Consider the following 23,518-nt stretch of genomic DNA (forward strand, 5'->3'; position numbering starts at 1 on the left):
TTGCCTTGGCGAGTCTGTTGTCTATCTCATTGTCGATCCTTGCATCTGATGAAATGGTGCAGCCGAGATAGGTAAACTGGTTGACCGTTTTGAGTTTTGTGTGCCCGATGGAGATGTGGGGGGGCTGGTAGTCATGGTGGGGAGCTGGCTGATGGAGGACCTCAGTTTTCTTCAGGCTGACTTCCAGGCCAAACATTTTGGCAGTTTCCGCAAAGCAGGACGTCAAGCGCTGAAGAGCTGGCTCTGAATGGTAAATTCTCATGATGTGCTGTCAGGGGTGACAAGATTTGATGTGCCCTGCTAATGAATTTTTTTTAAAACTTCAAATATTAGATTATTGTTTAATAACAAATGGCTTATGTTTTTGCAAATGAAACACAAAAGTCTGGAGATGCTGTGATTGTAGTAAAAACATTTTGAAATGCTGGAGGAACTCGCCCGGCCTTGCAGCGTCCGTAGGAGTTAAAGATCTATTGCCGACGTTTCGAGCCTGAGCCCTTCTTCAATGAGTAAGTAAAGAATCTTTTCTTATTACTTGAAGAAGGGCTCAGGCCCAAAACGTCGGCAATAGATCTTTATCTCCTACGGATGTTGCAAGGCCGAGCGAGTTCCTCCAGCATTTCAAAACGTTTTTACCATGTTTTTAACAATAACATTTTACATCGCCTTTCTTGCCCAGTTTCATACCATAACAACAGAAGAGCAACAAAATTCTGAAGCACCCACACTTACTTTTTAAGACATACAACACAGAAACATGTCATTTCAGCCCACAAGCCCATGTTGCCTAATTTGCACCCAGTTAAACTACAACCCCGGTACGTTTCAAACTGGAGCTCCTGGGGAAAACCCACGTAGACACGGGGGGGGGGGGGGGGGGGGAATGTAAAAACTCCTTACAGGCAGCACAGGATTTGAATCCCAGTCCCGATAACTGCGCTAACCGCAATGCCAACCGTGCCACCCTAATGTTTTTCTCTCAATGTATTAGTAATGAGTGAATTAAGCTCAAGTTGGTGAGACAAGCTTCTGTAGTTGCTGGAACCTGGAGCAAAAAAAAAGATGCGGGAGGAATTCCCCAGCTGAGTGAGCAGTATCAGTTTGGGGTGGGGGTGGGGGAAAGGAATTGTCGACCTGCTAAATCTACTCTTTAACTTTTGCACTCCTTTACTTATTAGATCCAGTGTCTCCATGGATCACCATCAAGAAGCTGACTTCATCTTCACCATCCCTTTCTTCTACCTACTTTTATCTGCCTTTTGTCTTTCCTTTTTTCTCATGTTTCCACCTATCACCTAATGCCTCTATCACCCAATTCCATCCATTCACTTTCCCACATTTTGCTGCATCTGCTCATCATCTTTCAACCCCATCCCTTGGTCCATCTGTCACTTACTGATCCATCTTCCCTCTCCCACGCTGATGCAGTCTCAATTAAAAATATTGCTATTTCTTGTTCTCCCTTAGAGTTTCTCCCAGCAGTTTGTTTATAAGCACAAGATGATGCTGCTTTTTCTTTTAACAATTACAATTAGGTCACCTGAGAAGCAAGCAAAGCAATGGCATTTGATGTTTCGGGTAAATAATGGGAGGGGGGTTGGAGATTTCAGTGTGGATGGTTTGCTGGTCAATGACAGTTGAGGTTGATGAGGGTAGATGTTGAGGATAGGGGTCAATGAGTACAGGTGTGAATGAGTATGAATGTAGATGAAAGTGGGTGTGGATGATTGCAGTTGTCAATGAGTGTAGAAGTTTGTGGATGTACGTCTATGAGTGTAGGGTGCTGATGAGAAGGGGAGCTGAAGAGCGGCGAAAAATGTTTACTATTAGAAAGTTTGTTATGTGCAAGGGTGAGTTGATGGGTGTGAAGTGTGTTGACGTTCAAATTAATGATTAATGTAGTGAAGGATGGTAAGGTTGGGGATGTTTATGATTGTGGAGGGGATATGAATCAGTTTTCATTGAATTTTGATTCTATTTTATTGAGATGTGTGATTTATTATGTTCTTTTGCCATGAGTTGGTAAGCTGCTGGTTTCTTAAAAGATAACCACCAAGTGGAATCAGGAGAGGAGGTAACGATGCAGGCAGCACAACTTGTGTGTCTTTCTCTCTGTTATAATAAGGTTATTTACAACAATTAAAGCCTTACTGTTGAAAAGAAAACAGCAAGCAGAAAATTGGTGGCAAATAATGCAATCTGACCGATGAAAAGATATTCATTCTTATTTGGAATATTTTGACCAATTGTTTGCAGAAAATGATATTGTAAATGAGGGGAAAAAAAAACAATTTGGGCCCTCTGGATTTTGGACTTTTCAAAAGTTAGTTATAATCTGAAAAAAAATGTTCCCTTCCACAGAATTTCCACTGTTATCACTCAGATGGCATCATTGGCACTAAGGGAAAGCAAAAGTTCTTGCTGGCAAGAACTTCTTGAAGTGCAGAAGAATTCACCCAAAATAAACAGGAAACTCTAATTTGACAGGAAAGTCAGTGAGCACACAGATGGACACTTGTGCATTTGTTACAAGCTAGGGTACAGGTATATTCACCACGTGGCACAAGGAGGAAACTAGAATTCTGTTGTTTCAATGAATAATGGAAGACATGGCTGATTCCTGTCCCTGGTGATCCCACAGGGGAACAGGCTTGAATTTTGAATTTGAAAATTATGAATTGACCAAGGTAAATATCATCAGCTTAAAAAGCAACAAGAATGTTCCACAACATATAGTGTTGGATAGATGTGTGGCAATCTTTGAGGAGGACTATGGGAAAATAAAGGACATCAAAGAGGGCAGATCACAAACATCAGTTGAAATTCTTTCAACAATGCTAAGGCTTGCACCATTCAGAATGCAGCGCTGCACCTTGACCTATGGGCATACAAGTAAGAAATCAAGCACAGACCTTCTTTGGATCATGTCAATACTAACGCAGTGACTCCACTGCTACGCAAAACTCACACAGGAGATGGTGATGATGATTATGGAGCTCTGCTTCATATCTTCACAGTTCCCACCAAGGTAAGCTCTGTCTCTCGCAGTAACCTCTCTCTCTCTCACTTTCTCACCAATAATCCCAAAAACAATTTGATCACGGATCATTGAATCTTGCAGCGATCCAAAATTGCATGTTAGAAAAATATCAAGGCTCCCTCCCTGCACCTGCATGCATAAGTGAAACATGTACTTCTCAAAGTCTTCAGTTTCTTTGGGTGATAACCTTGTTGAATTTGCTCTGGTCATCTGCTTCGGCAAAAACAAATGTGTTGAAAACCTCTAGAGCTTGAGGTAAGTAGCATTGCAATCTTCCACATATTCAGTAGGCTAACAATTCCAATCACGTGCAGGTAAAGCATAAACCTTTGCTTAAACAGTCTCCACTCACGGTCGATATGTCCAGTCTAATTTACAGCATTAGCTTTTAAACCCTCCATATTTTCTCTGCTGATAGTGGCTGTTACTCACTAAGCACACTGTTTTTTTGTCCTTCTTTCACTCCTGTGCACAGCAGAACTTGGCTGTTTCTTCCACACCTGGTACCATGCGATGTTTCTTTTATTAAAGTAAAGAAACTTGGGTTCTTTTTAAAACAGCTAGACTTATTAACTAAGTAACCAGCACAGATGAAATCCTATTGGGAAGCATCTATCTTGAATCTACTAAAGATGCAACAACCTCACAAGATGCAACATTCCCCAGATGCCATGCACTCTGTCTCTGACTCCTCCTGGTGGTAGTACTCTATCACTACAGTCATTAGTCAGAAGGGATCTTTACCTACATAGTACTTAGAAAATAGGCATGTTTACATGCATGTGAAAATAGCAATGATGACATCCATTTACCATCTAGTCAAAATGGTGAATGATTGTATGGGAATCACAACCAGAACATACTGTTGCCCACATCAAAGAATGTGGACACACAATATAGTGATCCATTACTGTAAATACAGAGTTGCAGGAAAGTGTTGATTTAAAAAGCCTTTCAGTTCTCATTGTGACTTTAACAATTCCATCTGTTCTGACCCATTCCCCAATCTTGGTCTGAAAGTTGAAGGTATTGTGACTTTGGTGTCCACAAACTGCAGCCTTGATCTAACAAAGAGAAGCTGGAGGGAGTCAACAGGTCAGGAAAAAAAACATGTTTACATCCATGTCATAAACTTCTTACCTCATTAGTTCCAACACCATCTAAACTGAGACAGAGACTTAGAAGACATAGCTTCAGCTCTCAGGACTGTAGCCGAAGCTGATCTACATATAATATCTGGCCTTTGCAGGATCGGTTATTTCCAAACAAAGATGCCCCTCTGCAGCTACAGAAGATGCCAGAAAGATTTGACCTTGTATTTAGGCAACATATTTGTTAAAAAGGCAGAAAAATGCCCTGAGCTAAATTTGAACAGTTTGTTTCACTCCAGGAGATGGATACTCTGTGGCAGTGAATAGTTATGACCCTGCTATGACGAAGAGTCATTATAGCCACCATACCCTCATTTGTTTTGGAAGGAGGGATGTAGTATTTTAAGCTGCATATTTCATTGTGTTGTCTGCCTTGGGTTGCCAGCAATTCACCAGCAGTGAGTATGTGTACGGGAAAATGAAGGTGGTTGCACAGTGATGAGCAAGTGGGCAGAGGAAAGAGGATGTTGCTGAGTGTGGGGGGAAGGATGGGGAGATATTATGTAATAATCATATAAGAACATGGAACAAAGAACAGCAGAGCACAGGAACCAGCCCTTCAGCCTACATGTCTGCGCTGAACAGGATGCCAAATTAACTAAATATTTCCTACTGTAATATGATCCATATTCCTCAATATCCATGTTCTTATATGTCCTATTTAATATGATATAGAAGCTGAGGACATTTTCTTTGCCTTCAAGACTTTTTTCCAGAATTTATCCTAGTGCTCTTCTAGTTTATTCTTTTCTTTTTATTCACTTACATAACTATGATTATTACATAATGTGGTAATTTGTGCATCAACACCTTGCATTCTGTGACGAGCTCATTTGGTTAATAATGTTCCCACAGCTTGCAATCTCATTATTCTTCTGAATAATTATACTGTACATGAAGTTTTCAAGCTATGTGAGACATATTAATCATCCAATCCAATGTATAACTGCAGCCATATGTTAAATATCACCTGTGAATTTTGAAATTGCTGTTCCAGTTTTATTTGTGGACAGGATGTGGGTGTCATCGGCATTCCCATTATTTTTTGTCCATCCCTGAACTGATGTGACAATTAATCATCAAACACATTTCAATCCTGGAGTTACATATGAACCAGACCAAATTAAAATGGCATACATCTTTACCTGGTGGGCATGAGTGAACCAGATGGGTTTTAATAATAAATGTTATTTCATGGCTCTTTTAACCTTAATGTAAAATTAACTACTTGAATTTCATTTCACCAGTAGTAATAGTTGGAGCTAATGCATTGCATGTCCCTGGATCATTGCTTCGGAACTTTAGTAGCTAATCCAGGAACTTAATTGCTCCGCTGCCATGCCTTCTTTCTGATCTCAGTTCACTTATTCATTCATATTTTAGTGAAAATCTGTTGGTAAGAGTGTGTATATTTCCCATTCTTTCCTTTGAGGAACTTACCTAAAATTGCCAACATAGACAATTTCTTTGAAAAGTTCAGTTCCATTTCTGCCCAAGAAGGGTGACCTGCCAGTTTATCAAATTTTAAAGTAAACTGTGTATATTAATTGCCTAGTAATGAAATCAAAAATTTGAAAATGACATTAACCCATTTCTAATAGTTTACTGAAGATGGGCTTTACTTATACGTTATTTTTTTCCCTGCCATATGTATGAAGAAATAACTGAATCCAATGAATTAAAAAAGGATTTAGGAATAAAAATTGAAAAGTTTAAAAAAGATACAAAAATTGAGATAGAATATTTATTTTAATCAAATTAATACATCCAATGTTCTTATATGTCCTATTTAATATGATATAGAAGCTGATATTATTTTAATCTGATTAAGTAATACTACAAAATGGTCTTTCATTCATTTTGTATGATTTTTTTTGTAATAGTGATACCTAAATATTGAAATTGATCATTAACTATTTTGAATGGAAATTTAGAATACATACAAATAGATCATTCTAGGGTAAAAGTTCACTTTTATGTAAATTTATTTTATATCCCGAAAATTGTCCCAACTGAGCGAAGTTCATCTTTTTATGAGGCTAGTATTTCTCTTATTTTGAAAAAAGGGACAGAAGCAACAGAATGTGCTTCTTATGGACCAATTTCATTACTTACTGTTAATGTGAAGATTTTATCTAAAGTGTTTTAATGTATAGATTTAAAAATATTCTACCAAAATTTTTTAACTCTGACCAAACAGGTTTCATTAAAAACCATTATTTTTATTGTAACATATATGGAGCATTGAATACAATATATTTGCCCTCTACCTATCTGACCGAATGTGTTCTTTCACTGGACACTGAAAATTGTTTGACTGGGTTGAATGGAAATATTCATTTGCTATATTAAAGAAATTTAATTTTGGTCCAGATTTCATTAATTGGATTGAAATATTATATTTACACCCTATGGCTTCGATCCATTCTAATTTACAAAAGTCAAAAATGTTTAGGCCAGTGGTTCTCAACTTTTCTCTTTCCACTCACATCTTCCTTTTCTTCTTTGGCTTGGCTTCGTGGATGAAGATTTATGGAGGGGTAATGTCCATGTCAGCTGCAGGTTCGTTTGTGGCTGACAAGTCCAATGCGGGACAGGCAGGCACGGTTGCAGCGGTTGCAATAGAAAATTGGTGGGTTGGGGTTGGGTGTTGGGTTTTTCCTCCTTTGTCTTTTGTCAGTGAGGTGGGCTCTGCGGTCTTCTTCAAAGGAGGTTGCTGCCCGCCGAACTTTGAGGCGCCAAGATGCACGGTTTGAGGCAATATCAACCCACTGGTGGTGGTCAATGTGGCAGGCACCAAGAGATTTCTTTAGGCAGTCCTTGTACCTCTGCTTTGGTGCACCTCTGTCTCGGTGGCCAGTGGAGAGCTCGCCATATAACACTATCTTGGGATGCGATTGTCCTCCATTCTGGACACGTAACCTACCCAGCGAAGTTGGATCTTCAGCAGCGTGGATTCGATGCTGTCAGTCTCTGCCATCTCGAGTACTTCGATGTTAGGGATGAAGTCGCTCCAATGAATGTTGAGGATGGAGCGGAGACAACGCTGGTGGAAGCTTTCTAGGAGCCGTAGGTGATGCTGGTAGAGGACCCATGATTCGGAGCCGAATAGGAGTGTGGGTATGACAACGGCTCTGTATACGCTAATCTTTGTGAGGTTTTTCAGTTGGTTGTTTTTCCAGACTCTTTTGTGTAGTCTTCCAAAGGCGCTATTTGCCTTGGCGAGTCTGTTGTCTATCTCGTTGTCGATCCTTGCATCCGATGAAATGGTGCAGCCGAGATAGGTAAACTGGTTGACTGTTTTGAGTTTTGTGTGCCCGATGGAGATGTGGGGGGGCTGGTAGTCATGGTGGAGAGCTGGCTGATGGAGGACCTCAGTTTTCTTCACGCTGACTTCCAGGCCAAACATTTTGGCAGTTTCCGCAAAACAGGACGTCAAGTGCTGAAGAGCTGGCTCTGAATGGGCAACTAAAGTGGCATCATCTGCAAAGAGTAGTTCACGGACAAGTTGCTCTTGTGTCTTGGTGTGAGCTTGCAGGCGCCTCAGATGAAAAGACTGCCATCCGTGCGGTACCGGATGTAAACAGCGTCTTCATTGTTGAGGTTTTTCATGGCTTGTTTCAGCATCATGCTGAAGAAGATTGAAAAGAAGGTTGGTGCGAGAACGCAGCCTTGCTTCATGCCATTGTTAATGGAGAAGGGTTCAGAGAGCTCATTGCTGTATCTGACCCGACCTTGTTGGTTTTCGTGCAGTTGGATAACCATGTTGAGGAACTTTGGGGGGCATCCGAGGTGCTCTAGTATTTGCCAAAGCCCTTTCCTGCTCATGGTGTCGAAGGCTTTGATGAGTTCAACAAAGGTGATGTAGCGTCCTTTGTTTTGTTCTCTGCACTTTTCTTGGAGCTGTCTGTGGGCAAAGACCATGTCAGTAGTTCCTCTGTTTGCGCGAAAGCCGCACTGTGATTCTGGGAGAACATTCTCGGCGACACTAGGTATTATTCTATTTAGGAGAATCCTAGCAAAGATTTTGCCTGCAATGGAGAGCAGCGTGATTTCCCCTGTAGTTTAAGCAGTCTGATTTCTCACCTTTGTTTTTGTACAGGGTGATGATAATGGCATCACGAAGGTCCTGAGGCAGCTTTCCTTGGTCCCAGCAGAGCTTGAAAAACTCATGCAGTTTGGCATGCAGAGTTTTGCCGCCAGCCTTCCAGACCTCTGGGGGGATTCCATCCCTACCTGTTGCTTTGCCACTTTTCAGTTGTTCAATTGCCTTATATGTCTCATCCTGGGTGAGGACCTCATCCAGCTCTAGCCTTAGGGGCTGTTGAGGGAGCTGGAGCAGGGCGGATTCTTGGACTGAACGGTTGGCACTGAAAAGAGATTGGAAGTGTTCTGACCATCGGTTGAGGATGGAGATCTTGTCGCTGAGGAGGACTTTGCCGTCTGAGCTGCGCATCGGGCTTTGGACCTGGGGTGAGGGGCTGTACACAGCCTTTAGAGTCTCGTAAAAACCCCTGAAGTCGCCAATGTCCGGGAATGCTTAAGGTGGGAAGAGAAGGTTGAGAATCTCTGCTCTAGACTCAATTGTTTCTGAAATATTTTGCTTAAGAAAAATTGTCATTGACCGATTTCCTTTGGAGTTATGAAACTGTTCACATAACGAGTCAATTAGGTATGATTAAAACTGTGGCTTTCAAACTTTTTCTTTCCACCCACATACCACTTTAAGCAATCCCTTACTAATCACAGAGCACCTATGGCATAGGGAATACTTAAAGTGATATGTGAATGGAAAGAAAAAGGTTGAGAACCACTGGGTTCGGCTATTTAAGGGAACATGACAAGGATATCCATTTACTGTTTGATATAATACTAGAACCATTAGCAGTAACCCTTCGAGAATCGAGAGAATTTAAAGGATTAATTAGAACTGGAATTGAACATAAAGTATCTGTTAATGCAGATGATTTATTGCTTTTCATTTCAAATCTGTAGGTTTCTATACCAAATACTTTGAGGAAATTATAACTGATAAATGTTTTTTGTACTATCCAGTCAAGTCACTTATTCTTGAGTACAATAGGTCACGCAAAATAATATTGTTATAGGAAAAACCTACTGTTAAAAATACTGCAAGGGCAGCATCATCTCTTTTTTTTATTTTCAGCATGGTAGAAGCCATTTTTGGCCATTTAAACCCATGCTGCCCAATTTCACCCAAAGTAACTTACAACACCCAGATGAAACACAAAACAAGGAGAGAATGTACAAACTCCTTATAGACAGCATGGAATTTGTACCCTGGTCCCAATCGCTGGTGCTGTAATAGTGTTGCTCTAACCGCTACACTAACCCAGCCATCCCAATTTTACCTATTTTTTTTAAATATTTTATTTAAAATGTTTCCATACATGTAGTAATCAAGATTTAATAAAGTAAAAATGTTCCAAAAACAAAACAAATTAAAAATCACATACATGATGGCATTTACCCACCACCTCAAAATGCCCAAAATTTCCAATATAAAAAGTTTAATATAGTTATAAAATAAAAGAGAAAGAAAAAGAGAATTTTCAGAATTGCACATAGGGATGTTTTACATATATATATATATATATAAATATATATATATACACATGTGTGTATATATATATATGTGTGTGTGTGTGTGTGTGTGTATATATATATGTATATATACATATATGTATATATACATATATATACACATACATGTATATATATACATGTATGTATATATATACATGTATGTGTATATATATGTATATATACATATATGTACATGTTTGTGTATATATATATGTATATATATATACATGTATGTATATATATATATATATGTGAGTGTGTGTATATAGATCTACATATATATACATACATACATATATATATATATATATATATATATATATATAAAACATATCTTTGGCTTGGCTTCGCGGACGAAGATTTATGGAGGGGGTAAATGTCCACGTCAGCTGCAGGCTCGATTGTGGCTGACAAGTCCGATGCGGGACAGGCAGACATGGTTGCAGGGGAAAATTGGTTGGTTGGGGTTGGGTGTTGGGTATTTCCTCCTTTGTCTTTTGTCAGTGAGGTGGGCTCTGCGGTCTTTTTTTTTTGAAATTTATTTATAGTATCTCCATACATTCATTTCAAATTGACTTAGTATAATATTACATAATAGATACTAAATAATTTTCAAATTTTCACCCCCCCCCCACCTCCCCTAACCCCTTAGGAAACCACCTTGTGGTGGTTAATTCCCAAAAACCCAAATGGGTGTGGTATAAACCACAAGTGGCATATGACTTTCGGGAGCAGAAGTACCACTCCCTCCCCCCCCCAGGCAGACAAAATACACGTATAAACCGAAAAATCATCATTTCTTATATCCATAAAACCCCGGTCCATCAATTTAACCAATCTTATTCAAAAACTCTTTTTTTTGAAAATCCAAACTTGATATTAAATTTTGCACCCTTTCCACCCTCCCAACACTGAGTTAAACATTGTTTACAATCAATAAAAGCTTTTTTTTTTAATTTTTTTCAAGTCTTCCTGAATTTCATCCACTGAATTAAAACACTTCTGAACATCCCAGTTCAACACCGAATCTTCCATTCTTCTCAGTCTCAAGTTGAATTTGTAGCTTACTTTCAAAAAAAGTTTTTTCAAATCTTTTAAAATTTTCTTGAACATAATTCCTTCGGTCTTGATCTTCTAAAGCATCAATGTTATTCATAAGTTCTTTCTTCTATGTTTCCCAATTTAATATCAAATTTTCCACTTTGTCAATCTTCTCAATGTTAAGTTGAAATTATTGTTTATTTTCAAGAAAAACTTATTCAAAATTTTTAACTCTTCTTGGACATTGCTCCTTCGACTTTAATTTTATAAATCATCAATCTTGTTCATAGTTTCTTTCTACTGAGTTTCCAAATTTAATAAAGTTTCTGTTTTTTCCAATTTTCTCAATATTAAACTGATCTTGTTGTTTAGTTTAAAAAAAACCTTTTCAAAACTATTAAAATCTGTTTGCAATGTATGCATACTCACAGATAATAAATTCACTCTTCCAATATTCCATCCAAAAAAAAATCACTTTTAAACCTTATTGCAGGTCAAGGAGTTCCATATATATGTTTATCTTCAGAAAATATTTCAAATATTTCAAATCAACATTCGTCGCCATCTTTCAAAAAGGAGTCCAAAATCAACTTTAATAAGTTCTGTTCTTGAGAAAATTCCAGCACCAACTCCGGCTCTGTCTGGGCAAATAGGTCAAATTTCTTCCAAAGTCAAAGAATGTAATTTTGTTCTGTATTTATAGATAATAAGTTCATCCTTCCGATATTCCATCCAAAAAAAATCTCTAATAAACTTTAATGTTATCTGGATTTTTAAAACTCACGGGCAACCAATGCCAATTACTGCAATTTATCTTCATAAAACATTTCAAATCAATATTCATCACCATCTTTCAGAGGGGTGTCCAAGGCCAGCTTATCCGACAGTCCAATTAATGAGCTCCGTTCTTAAGAAGATTCCAGCCTTGACTCCGTGGTTCTGTCTGGGCAAGTAGGCCGAGTTTCTTCCAAAGTCGGAGAGTGTAGTTTTGTTCTGTATTTGAACTCTATTTTCCTTAATCTTTGTTGCCATTTTAAACTAAAAACAATTGATAAACAAAACAAAGACTTTTAACAGAAAAGAAATATTCTTAAAACGGGTATTTATATAACTGCCTGGGGGAGACCGGGAAGGCACGTCCGCTCCCTACTCCATCTTGACACGCCCCCGGCTCTGCGGTCTTCTTCAAAGGAGGTTGCTGCCCGCCAAACTGTGAGGCGCCAAGATGCACGGTTTGAGGCGATATCAGCCCACTGGCGGTGGTCAATATGGCAGACTTTAAAAAACATACCTCAGAGGCATAGGAAGGACAATTTTACAAATTTAAACCTAATATTTGGGTATAAGTACACCAAGTTGGCAAAAACATAGAAATTTTTACTCCTCAAACTATATGTATTTTTTTCCAAGGGAATACAACTTTGAATTTATGCATTCCACCTTGCCATTCCCAAACATGTATCTGATATCTAAGTAACTGCAATATATTTCCTTGCCACCGCTCATGCTACTTTAACATATTCCCATTGATATTTTGATCATTTTAATTTAGGTCATGTTCTTTCAATATTTCCCAATAAAAATACATCTGGATTTTCTGGAAATATGACGCCTGTTACCTGTTCCAAAAATTTGCTAAATCCACCCAGAAATATCTTATCTTAGGACATCACCAAGTTGAATGCAAAAAAAGTTCCTACAGCTTCACCACATCCAAAACATTGATCTGAAAAACCTGATTTTAATCTGTTTAATTTCTGTGGTGTAAGATATAACTGATGTAAAAAAATTCTACTGAACTAATCTATACCTTATATTAAGTGTTAGTCATACAATCCTTACGTAGACCTGCCCATCTTTGTTCATCAATTACAATGTTCAAATCTAATTCCCACCTCTGTCTGGATTTATGAACTCCACACTTAGGAGTTCCTACTTGTAATAAAGTGTATATCATAGATGTAAATTTCTTAACAATTCCCCTCCTAATAGGAAGTTATATTTCAGTACAATTGGTCTACAACATGGTTGGTCCTAACTTATCCCTCAATTATGCTCTTAGTTGGAAATAACTAGTGTTTTGAGTTATTCCATATTTATTTCTCATTTGCTCATATGACATTAAATGGCCCCTTACACAACAATCTTCAACATTTATAATCCCCTTACAAGATGAAATGACCAAAAATTGAATCAAAGGCATTTTGTGTGATATATATCCTTACACCAATTTCTCATTTATTTTATTCCAAATATTAATCAAATGCTTAAGCAATGCTGTTTCTTTACCACCAACCATCAATTTTGAATCCCATTTATATATAAATTCTTCTGCTTTTCTTTCCCCTATTTTATTCAATTCTATTTTAACCCATGCTGGTTTTTCTTCTATTTCAAAGAAAGAAGCAAGAAATCTCAGTCGAGCCACTCAGTAATAATTTTTAAAATTAAGAAGCTGTTAGCCTCCCGATTCATATTTCCATGTTAACTACTCTATAGAAACTCTTGACATTTTACCTTTCCAGAGAAACTTTCTTACATATTTATTCAGTTCTTGAAAGAATTTTTGGGGTATTAAAATAGGTAATGCTTGAAAAAGATATTGTAATCTTGGGAATATATTCATCTTCATACAATTACATCTTCCCACTAATGTTATTGGTAGCTACATTTTCAGGTTTTTACAAAACCTGTCTGATTGAAATATTACAGCACAAGATATGACCATAAATATGAAAGGCTACAAGTAGAATTGATAGAAATCTGTCTATATTTGTGTCAGCTGTGGGTTTAGAAGTTTTTACCCTGTGCACCCAAGTCCAAGTCACTAACATATCCAAAGAGAAGCAACGACCTGAGCAGTGTCCCCCGAAAAGGTCTGCTGGATCCTTCTTTCCAATCTGGCAAATTGTTCAATTCTGCAATTAGACCAAAAACTGCTGGAAATATTTAGCAGGTCACAGAGGGAATGAATAGAGTCTGATGAAGGATCTTCAACTGAAAATGTTTACTCTATTCCCTTTCCTACAGATGCAGCCTGACCTGCTGAATATTTCCAACATTTTCTGTTTTCAGTTTTGATTTTCTGATTTTCACAACTGTTCACTTCTACTTTTCAGTTTTACGTTCAAATAATTTTCTATCTATGCTGCTACACTTTCCGTAACCCCATACACATGCCGTTTCTAATGCTCTGCAAGCATTGCCTGCCCCTCTGGTGTCAACACAAATGAGCGCAAGCACAACCTCCCTCCTTGTACAAGTTAACTCTTCACTCAAACTATCCACAAAGGTTTGTCATTGTGCATCTACGGGTTTATTCTGCAACAGTCTGAAAAGCAAAATAGCGGTGCTGCTAGAGCTGCAGTAATACACTGCGGGTGCAAACCGAGGGCTAGCAGGGAGCACAGACACAGCTCTCCCATGGAGGGTCCTACCACCCAGTTCGATTGCTAATGGTTCCAAATAGGCTTTAAACTGCCTGTTTAAGAAGCTAATGGTGTTTTATTTAAAATCTTGCGACAGTGGGGTCTGGGCCCAAGATGGTGGTGCCTGTATTTGTCAGTGGCCTCTAGGAGTTGCAGACTCCAGGGGAGCAGCAGAATGGAGCAGGGCAAAGGAGATGACCCCAGGGACAGTGGTGGACCAGTGAGGGGCCCTGCAGCTGAAGGACACAGGTGGCGAGCTGTTGGCTACTTGCGGGTGAGGAACTAGCCAAGGCCACAGGCTGTTGGCAATTTGAGATCAAAAGATTCACACCAGGCTGCGGGCTGACTCATGAGAACCAGAAATCGAAACCTGGATTCAAGAGGATGCTGACGGCATGGGGGGCTCCTGAAGGGACCAAGGTTCCTTCCTCATAATGTCATAAGTTTGTATCCAGGCTCAGGTTGCCAATGCAAACTGAACTAGAGACTAGCACATCTGAAAAGGCTGAAGGAGCACTGGAGGTGAAACCATGGACACTCGGTGACTCTGGTTGACTTCTTTTGTAAAGGGTGACAGGCAATGTTAATGCTAATGGTGAATCTTTGTCTGCCTTATGGCAGATTAAAGACTATTTCATGTAATATTATATTTTGGTTTTATTACATGACAATAAATCTTAGCTAATCTGTATTCAGCAAAGAATCTAAGCTTGGTAAGATTAGTCACAGAGCTGCTAGACCTGGAGGTATCAGTTAATTCAGTTAATTCACGAAGCACTTCATGTTTTTGCTTCAATAACTCTCACCTGGTGTACCACTTCACTTGTTGCTTTGGTGTAGAAGGATAAACGCACTTCCTATGTTCAAAAGCTCCACTGATGAGAATGTATGGCCATGAGATTCACATTACCGGTGGAAATATGTGTCAATTTTTGTTCATGAAAGTCAGGATCTTGCCAATCATCTACTTTTCAAGATCATATGGCACATTACTCTATGTCTTCACTGGATCTACATTTCTCCCCATTTCACCATCTGGTGTGTCATTATACAAATAGTATTCATCCTTGTCTTCTGCCATCCCAAACATTAAACATTATAATGCTTCTCTCTGCACCCAAATCTAAGTGGCTTAAAAAATAAGGACAATATTTATCCTTTGTGTACCCTTATGGATTGCAATTGAAATCATTTCCCAATGTGAAAAAAAATCATCTTTCATCTTTACCTGCAGGATGGCTATAGGACCTAATCATTTACACTCACTCAGTTCTTGATTAAGTCACACCTTTTTCATGCATTCCATTCTTGTATTGGCTTACTGCATAAGCCAATACAATTACATCAATTACATGCAGTATTGGCTTATGCATGGGTCAAGGGCAAATAAGCGTTCCTGTGTGCAGCATGAAGCTCAATGTTGTCTTTGAAATATATACCAGTAAACAACGACCACTAATAGAAAACACATACTCTGGGGAAAAAGGCACCAGTAAAATTTCAGACTTGTTTCAAACTCCTAACAAAGTACTTGGCACACTACTGATACGACTGATGATCTCACCCATCTTGGGCCATACCATGGCATAATTGCCTTACCAATAAAGCACAACATTCCCCTCTTTGCCTCATTCCGTGCAGCAGCTACTCAGTGGCCTTATCGTCAAAGCAGGGTGCCCCTTATGTGGATATTGCTTGCATCCTAAAGGATTGGAAGCTTATTTAATTCACTCTTGCCAGTTCCAAACCTATCCCCGACACAAAAATACTTTACAGAAGCCCTTTAGGATAATTCCTCACCTGCAAGTTTTAAAAATCTTCACCAAGCTTCTAAAAATACTCAGCATCATGGTTCACTGGAGACTTTATCCTACGAGATGATCGTCTTCCTTATTTAAAGATAACATATACATCATGAACCACTATCATTTCACTAAACAGGAATCCTCAGTGCTTGCCTACATAATGCCCAGGAGATGTAATTAAATCCTAAGATAAAATCCAGTCCATCATTTCAATGCCATTTTTTGAGTGCAATCCCTGTTGCAAACTAATTTCTCTGAGACCTGTCAACACCAAACACGTATTTCCAAAATTATGGAAATGTATTGAACCTGAGATCCTTGTACTCTGTGACATGCAGTGCTGATCGGTTTTAATTCTCATATTACAGGTAAAGGTGATCTGATTGGTGCAAATCTTGCAGATAAAGATCAAGTGATCAAAACCAGCGCAGATGTGAAAGCTCTGACCTACTGTGACCTGCAATGTATTAATCTGAAAGGTCTCTTTGAGGTACTGCAGCTGTACCCAGAATACTCCCAAAAATTCAAGGAAGACATTTATCACAATCTGACTTATAACCTCCGAGAGGGTCATGAAGGTGATGTAAGTATGGTAATGATGGTTACTCTATTTATCACAGCAATATCAAAAGAATATATGTATTATCTCTTTTTCTGTCTCATAGCATATTTTTATGATTGTACTATTTTTGTTAGTGTACCTTACATACAACATGTGGCTGTAGCGTTAGAATTTCAGTTCATCTGTATATTGTATTATGCACAGGCCAATAAATAATCACACACTCTCTCATTTAAATTACTAATATTTTGGAACACTGAACACTTTTTAAGTATGCTATCACAAATTCAACATTTCTTCCTCCATATTAAAATGTCACCTACTATTCACATAGAGGGAATGGCTTAAACTGTACGCCTGTGGTATTTCCACCATGTAAGTGCTCCATAAAGCCAAAAGATTTTTTTGTATTATTAGGGGCAGGTGTACTGATAAATGAATTCAATATTTGTAAGACAGAGATATAAATTTAATCTGAATTATAAAGTGGTAGATGGCACAATGGATGGAAAAAATGATTTCCATTAATATGTAACCAGAAAGCCCTTCTTCATGGAATTTCACATGCCAAGACAAATTAGTTGACATTTAGAACATAGAACAGTACCAAATACCATGGCCCTTCAACCCACAAGGTTATGCCAACCCATATAAACCTACTCCACAACAATCTAACCCTTCTCTCCCTCACAACCCATAATCCTCGATTTTTCTTACTTCCATGTGCCTTTGAAATATTCCTGTTGTGTCAACCTCCACTTCAGACTCAATGGGCTGAATAGCTTAATTCATTGCTTATATCTTATGGTCTTATTATTGCTGCTTTACTGCTATAAATCATTGTTGTGACAAAATTAAATCATGGTCAATGTCATTTGCCATCTAAAGTTAAACCATGACATTCTTAATAGACTGACGGCCAATTAAGATTCTGTGATGGTTGAAGTCTTATAATGAACTGAAGAGCCAGTAATATAAAGTTTCAAAACTGGGATTGGCCTCTTCTAGATGAGCCCATGTTAATGATGCAAAGGTAGAATTGCCTCAGATGGACTGAAGAAAGTAAGCTGAGGCTGGTCAGAGGATGAACTGTGGCAGATATTCTAACAGCTCTTCTGTGACCTTTAATAGGAAATTATCCCAATTAGAAAGAGGGATTTTATGAGCTGTGAGTAACAAAGATATTCAATTGAAAAGTCAGGGTCACAAAGCTATCACAGTGCCAGGGAACCAGGTTTGAATCCAGTGCTAGCTGTAAGGAGTTGTATGTTTTCCCCCCTTGACCTGCATAGGTTTTCCCTGGGTTCTCCAGTTTCCTCCCATCCTCCCAAAAGGACAAAGTTGTGGGTTGGCTGAGGGTAATTGGGCAGCACAGGCCTCAATGGCCAGAATGGCCAGAATCTGCTTCTACCATAAAATGGGCAAGGAATGTTGGTAGGTAGAAGATTGAGAAGTGTTTAGGATTCAGCAGGAAAATTGCTAAAATGCTCAGCAGAAGGGAGACATTGATTTTGAGAGATACCATTGTGTAATATCAAAAAAACAACAAAAATTTCTGAGGATATGCAAGTAGGAAGGCTCCTAAGGTAATCTTAGGAGAATGAGGCTGCTTAATTAATGATGGGAAACAAAGAAATGGCAGATAAGTTCAATCAATTTTTGCATCAATCTTCACTGTGGAGCATTCCACAAATAAATCATGGAGAAACATATGCAAAATCCAATCATAAGGGGTGATGTGCTAGAGAAATTCACAGGGCTAAAAATGAGCAAATCATCAAGTATGCAAGTTTTAAAAGAGGTGGCTGCAGAGAAAGTGGACGCATTCATTGATTGAATTTTTTCAAAATTCCCTAAATTCCAGAATGGTACCAGAAGATTGAAAGTAAACCAAATGAGACACCCATGTTCAAAAAGGGAGGAAGACAGAGTGCAGGGAACTATAGACTAGTTAGTTTAACATCAGTCATTGGCAAAATGCTGGAGTTAATTATCAAACTGGAAAGAACTATAGCTGCCTGTAACAAGTGGTGTTCCACAAGGGTCGGTTTTGGGACCGCTGCTGTTTACAATTTATATTAATGATTTGGATTGTAGAATGAATGGTTTTGTGGCCAAATTTGCGGATGACACCAAGATAGGTGACGCAGCAGGAACTATTGAAGATACCATAAAATTGCAGAAGAATATAAGCAGATTGGGAGACTGGGCAAAAATATGGCAGATGAAGTATAATGTTGAGAAGTGTTCGGTTCTACATTTTGGCAGCGGAAATAAACTGGCAGAGTACTATCTAGGTGGGGAGAAAATTCAATCCTCGGAGGTCCAAAGAGACCTGGGCGTCCTTGCGCAGAGTAATCTAAAAGTTAATGCCAGGTGGGATTGGGAGTGAAGAAGGCAAATGTTATGCCAGCATTCATTTCAAGAGGAACAGTGTATGAGTAGAGAGGTGTTAATGAGACTCTATGGGGCACTGGTGAGATCCCATTTGGAGTACTGTGTACAGCTTTGGGCCCCCTATCTTAAAAAAAGATGTGCTCTTTTTGAGAGGGTGCAGAGGAGATTTACCAGGATGATTCTTAGAATGCAGGGGCTGGCATTATTGGGAGTGATTGACAGCTATTGGGTTGTATTCATTGGAGTATAGGAGAATGAGAAGATCTCCTTGAGACATTTTGAATATTGAAAGGTTTTAACAGAGTGAATGTGGATAAGGTGTTTCCCTTGATGAATGAATTGAGGACAAGGGGATCATAGTCTTAAAAATAGAAGTTGTTCAATTAGAACAGAGAATCTATAGTCAGAGGGTTATGGATCTGTGAAACTCACTGCCACACAAAGCAGTGGAGGCCAGATCACTGAGTATTTAAACAGGAAATGGATAGGCACCTCATTAGCAAGGGTATCAAGGGATATGGGGAAAAGGCTGGAAATTGGAACTAGATGTGAGCATAGTTCAGCTTAGTGTAGAATCATGGAATAGACTCGAAGGGCCTAGTGGCCTACTTCTATTCCTTTATCTTGTGATACCTAGTCAAAATAATTTTATGCAAGGTCAATTATATTTGACAAATCAGCTTTATATGATATTTGACAAAACAGGTATATTTGATGTGAGTTGAATATAAATTCAGAGCCAAGGCGTTGGTGGAAGTGTGGTAGCACGGATTCAAATTTGGCTGTCACACAGAAATGAGAAAGTTGGAATAAATATGTCTTTCTCAGGATAAAGTGATGCAACTGAATGAGTATCCCTGTGATAAGTTCTTGGCCCTCAATTGTTTACTATTTAAGCAAACACCAGGTGGAAAAATTAAACATGAGGTTTTTAAGTTTGCTCATGATATGAAAATGGGTGCAACGACATGTTGTGATGAGACCATTGTGATTTTTCAATAGGATATAGGTAGATTGGGTCAGGTACCTGATTATGTGCCAAGGCCCAAAATGTTGGTTACCCTTTACTTCCTTATGTACGTGACAGCAGTGATAAAAATTAGCCCAGACTGTGTTATATTAAAAATATTTTTAATTATTAATCAACAATTATATAACACTTAGTCTAATTTAATTATCTAAACTTAACTAAATTTAACTTAAGCTCTAACTATGCAGAAATATACTGGTGCGTGTGTGTAGAATACCCCAAGCCACTACGGCTCGAGGCTCAATTCTTGAAAGGCACGAACCCCACAACAATGTTCAAAGTTCAGACACTCGGTGATGACACGTGGGCTTGAGATTGATGCGACACGCAGGCTTTAGATGGTTGAGTCACGCAGCCCTTAGATGAATGGTGAGACACGCAGGTCTTAAATGGATGCAAAGATGGGTGAGACATGCAGACTTTTAGGGGATGAAGTTAGCAGTTCCTGACATTGGCGAAAGAGACTGCAGTGGCAGAATGTTGGATTACTCATAATATCCTTGTTCCACTTGCTTCAGAGAAATGTTCTTTTTAAATGAGTGTCTCCTTCTGCATTGTGGCCTGATCAATGACCACCCACAGACACGAAGCAAGTAGTCAAAGGCTTTATTAATCCGAAAACCTTGGCATGCCTCTACATGTTTCTGGCTCATGTTCAAGGCAGGCATGAGGGAGGAGTCTACGGCTCTCTGCCTATATGATGTATCTTACAGGGAGGAGATACAGGTACCTCCTTGGGAAGGAGAACAGTTTTTCATGTGGGATGGCGTGAGTCACAGTGCAAAGTAGGAACCTGGTGGCGTGCAGCACTTCTGGAAGGACCGCTTGCCACTGGGAGATGGGCATCCCTTTTGACTTGAGGACCAAAAGGACTGCCCTCCAGATCATGCCTTTCTCCCTTTCCACCTGCCCGTTCCCGCAGGGGTTGTTGCTGTGGTTCTACTCGTGGTTATGCCCTTGGAAAGGAAGTATTGCTGTAACACCTCATTCATGAATCAGGACTTCAATCACTGTGAACGTAACTGGGGTATTTGAACAGGATGAAGATGGTGTGAAGTACTTTAATGACCATGGATGTGGTCTTGTCGGGGCAGGTGAATGGGAAACATGAATACTTGTCCACGAAATTCAGGAAATAAACATTCAGATTTGTGGATGGGGATCTACGCTGAGACAGGGCAAGTGGTCTTGATGAGCTGGGCTCTTTCCAGTCAGTAAAAATGCACCTTGCATTCTGTGCAGACCAACTAACCACTACTGAATAGGGGAGGTTGCGAGCCCTCAAAAAATGGTAGAGTCTTGTGACCCCTGGGTGGCAGAGGCTATCATGGAGGGCTTGGAGGCAATCTATTTGGATCCTGGCACAAGTTCCCCTGTACAGGTCATCGGGTGGCTCATTGAGCTTGCTCAGCTAATACAAGATCTCATAATTATAGGTGAACAGATCAATTCTCCACCTCATGATCTTGTCATTTTCATTTTCTCCTGTTATCTATTATTGAACATAAAAGCAACAGCTCTCTGGTCTGTCAGCAGGGTGAATGGTCTGCCAGCCAAATAGTGCCTCCAGTAATGCATGGCCTCCACTATAGCCTGTGCCTCCTTCTCGATGGTGGAGTGTCTCCTTCTTGATGGCGGAGTGCCTGCATTTGGAGCCTTGGAAGATTTGGGAGAAAAATGCCACTGGCCTGCCTACTTGGTTCAGTGTGGAGCCCATGGCTAAGTCAGAGACATCACTCTCCACTTGGAACGGGACAGATTCATCAATGGCGTACATTGCCACCTTGGCAATCTCATCCCTGATGCTCTCAAAAGCCTTACGGGCCTCTAACGACGAGGGAAAGGTAGTGGTTTTCACCAGGAGTTGGGCCTTGTCGGTATAGATGGGGATCCACTGGGCATGGTACAAGAAGAGCCCCAGACACCTTTTTAAAGCCTTGGGGTTCTGAGGCAGAGGTAGTTCCAGAAGGGGGCACTTGGGGTCAGGGATGATGACACCATGCTCCACCACATACCCCAAGATTCCTAGCCACTTGGTGCTAAACACACACTTTTTCTTATTGTATGTGAGGTTGAGGGATTTTGTGGTGGCCTGGAGCTTCTGCAGGTTTATGTCATGTTCCTCCTGGTTATGGCCGTAGATGGTGATATTATCCAAATAGGGATAAGTAGCTTTTAGTTTGTCATCCACCATGTAATCCATCTCCCTTTGGAACACCGACATCCCTATCGTGAGGCTCAATGTGACCCACAAGAAGTGATAGAGGGAGCCGTTTGCCTCAAATGCCGTGTACGGTTGGTCTTCTGGGTGAATCGGAATTTGGCGGTACGTCAATTTGAGGTCTGTGGTGGAGAAGACCCTGAACTGGGTGATCTCACTCACCATATCAGCTATGCAGGGAAGAGGATAGGCATCTAATAAGGTGAACCTGTTGATGGTCTGGCTGTAATCTATGACCATTTAGTACTTCTCCGCACTCTATCTCCAGCACTTGTGCCCTCCAGGGGCTGTTATTATGCTCTCCCCCAGCAGTTGCCCCACTTCCATTTTTGTGAATTCCCTTTCCCTGAGACTGTATCGCCTGCTCTTAGTGGCAGAGGGGGCGGAGGGACCCAAAGGGTGGTCAAGCCACAGGTCAGATGCCCAGCCCAGCATTCAGGTGTATGATTGGGCCTATTAGGGAAGACAGGTGGGACCTCCAGGAACTGGTTATTATTGACCGTGAGGGGGTGTGGGGTCTGTCAAACTGCATCAGCACACCGTTAAGCTGGTGCTGAAAATCCAGCCCCAGTATGATGGGTGCGCAGAGGTGGAGCATCACCAGCAGTTTGAAGTTTTTATATTACATGCCACTCACAGTTAGGGTCATGGTGCAATACCCATGAATTTCCACAAAGAGGACTTTAGAGGCTAGTACTACCTTGAACTTCACCAGGGACACCGTCAGAGAATAACGCTGGGCCATGCCCGAGTGTATGAAACTCTCTGTGCTTCCCATGTCATACAGGCAGTCTGTGGTGTGTCTGTTTACCACAATGTCCATTATCGATTGGCCCAGCTGGTGTGGTCTGCTCTGGTCCAGCATGATGGAGGCCAATGTCAGCTCACTGTTTGAGTCACTGCTGCTATATCATTGGGTTGTCTGCTGCCAAGATCACAAAGATGGATCACACGTGGTGGAGACCAGAAGCAAAGCCAGATGTGACATCGCCCTGTATCATCGTGCACCTGTTCTGGATGTCCAATTCTCGGCCACCGGAAATTATGCTGGAAGTGGGTCGGCCCAAGGTGGCATTGCAGGTCGTAGTCCGCATGTGGCACCACTAGAATGAGGTTCAGAGCAGCATTCCTTGGTGTAGTGCCCTTTCCTCCAACAGTTTGAGCAGGTCAAGCTACGAGCTGGACAGTACTTCCATGGGTGTTTGCTTTGGCCGCAGTAGTTGCACCTCATGTGCA

The 23,518-nt window shown here is 40.1% G+C and overlaps 1 protein-coding gene and 1 long non-coding RNA gene across 17 annotated transcripts in view; one reads left to right on the forward strand and one right to left on the reverse strand.

Annotated features, from left to right (window-relative positions):
• Nucleotides 1-4,351, reverse strand: part of LOC138751141 (uncharacterized) — a 68,287-nt gene extending 63,936 nt beyond the window's left edge. The window contains exon 1 of the long non-coding RNA XR_011349734.1: nt 4,181-4,351. This is a non-coding gene — a long non-coding RNA (uncharacterized lncRNA). The remainder of the gene's footprint in view (nt 1-4,180) is intronic.
• kcnh8 (potassium voltage-gated channel, subfamily H (eag-related), member 8) overlaps nt 1-23,518 on the forward strand; it is a 340,322-nt gene that overhangs the window by 245,167 nt on the left and 71,637 nt on the right. For all 16 annotated transcript variants that reach the window (XM_069913171.1, XM_069913166.1, XM_069913145.1 and 13 more), the window contains one exon: nt 16,441-16,655. In XM_069913171.1, the coding sequence (XP_069769272.1) occupies nt 16,441-16,655 (215 nt within the window). The remainder of the gene's footprint in view (nt 1-16,440; nt 16,656-23,518) is intronic.

Source organism: Narcine bancroftii, chromosome 1 (genome assembly GCF_036971445.1).
Source record: "Narcine bancroftii isolate sNarBan1 chromosome 1, sNarBan1.hap1, whole genome shotgun sequence".
Taxonomy (NCBI): domain Eukaryota; kingdom Metazoa; phylum Chordata; class Chondrichthyes; order Torpediniformes; family Narcinidae; genus Narcine; species Narcine bancroftii.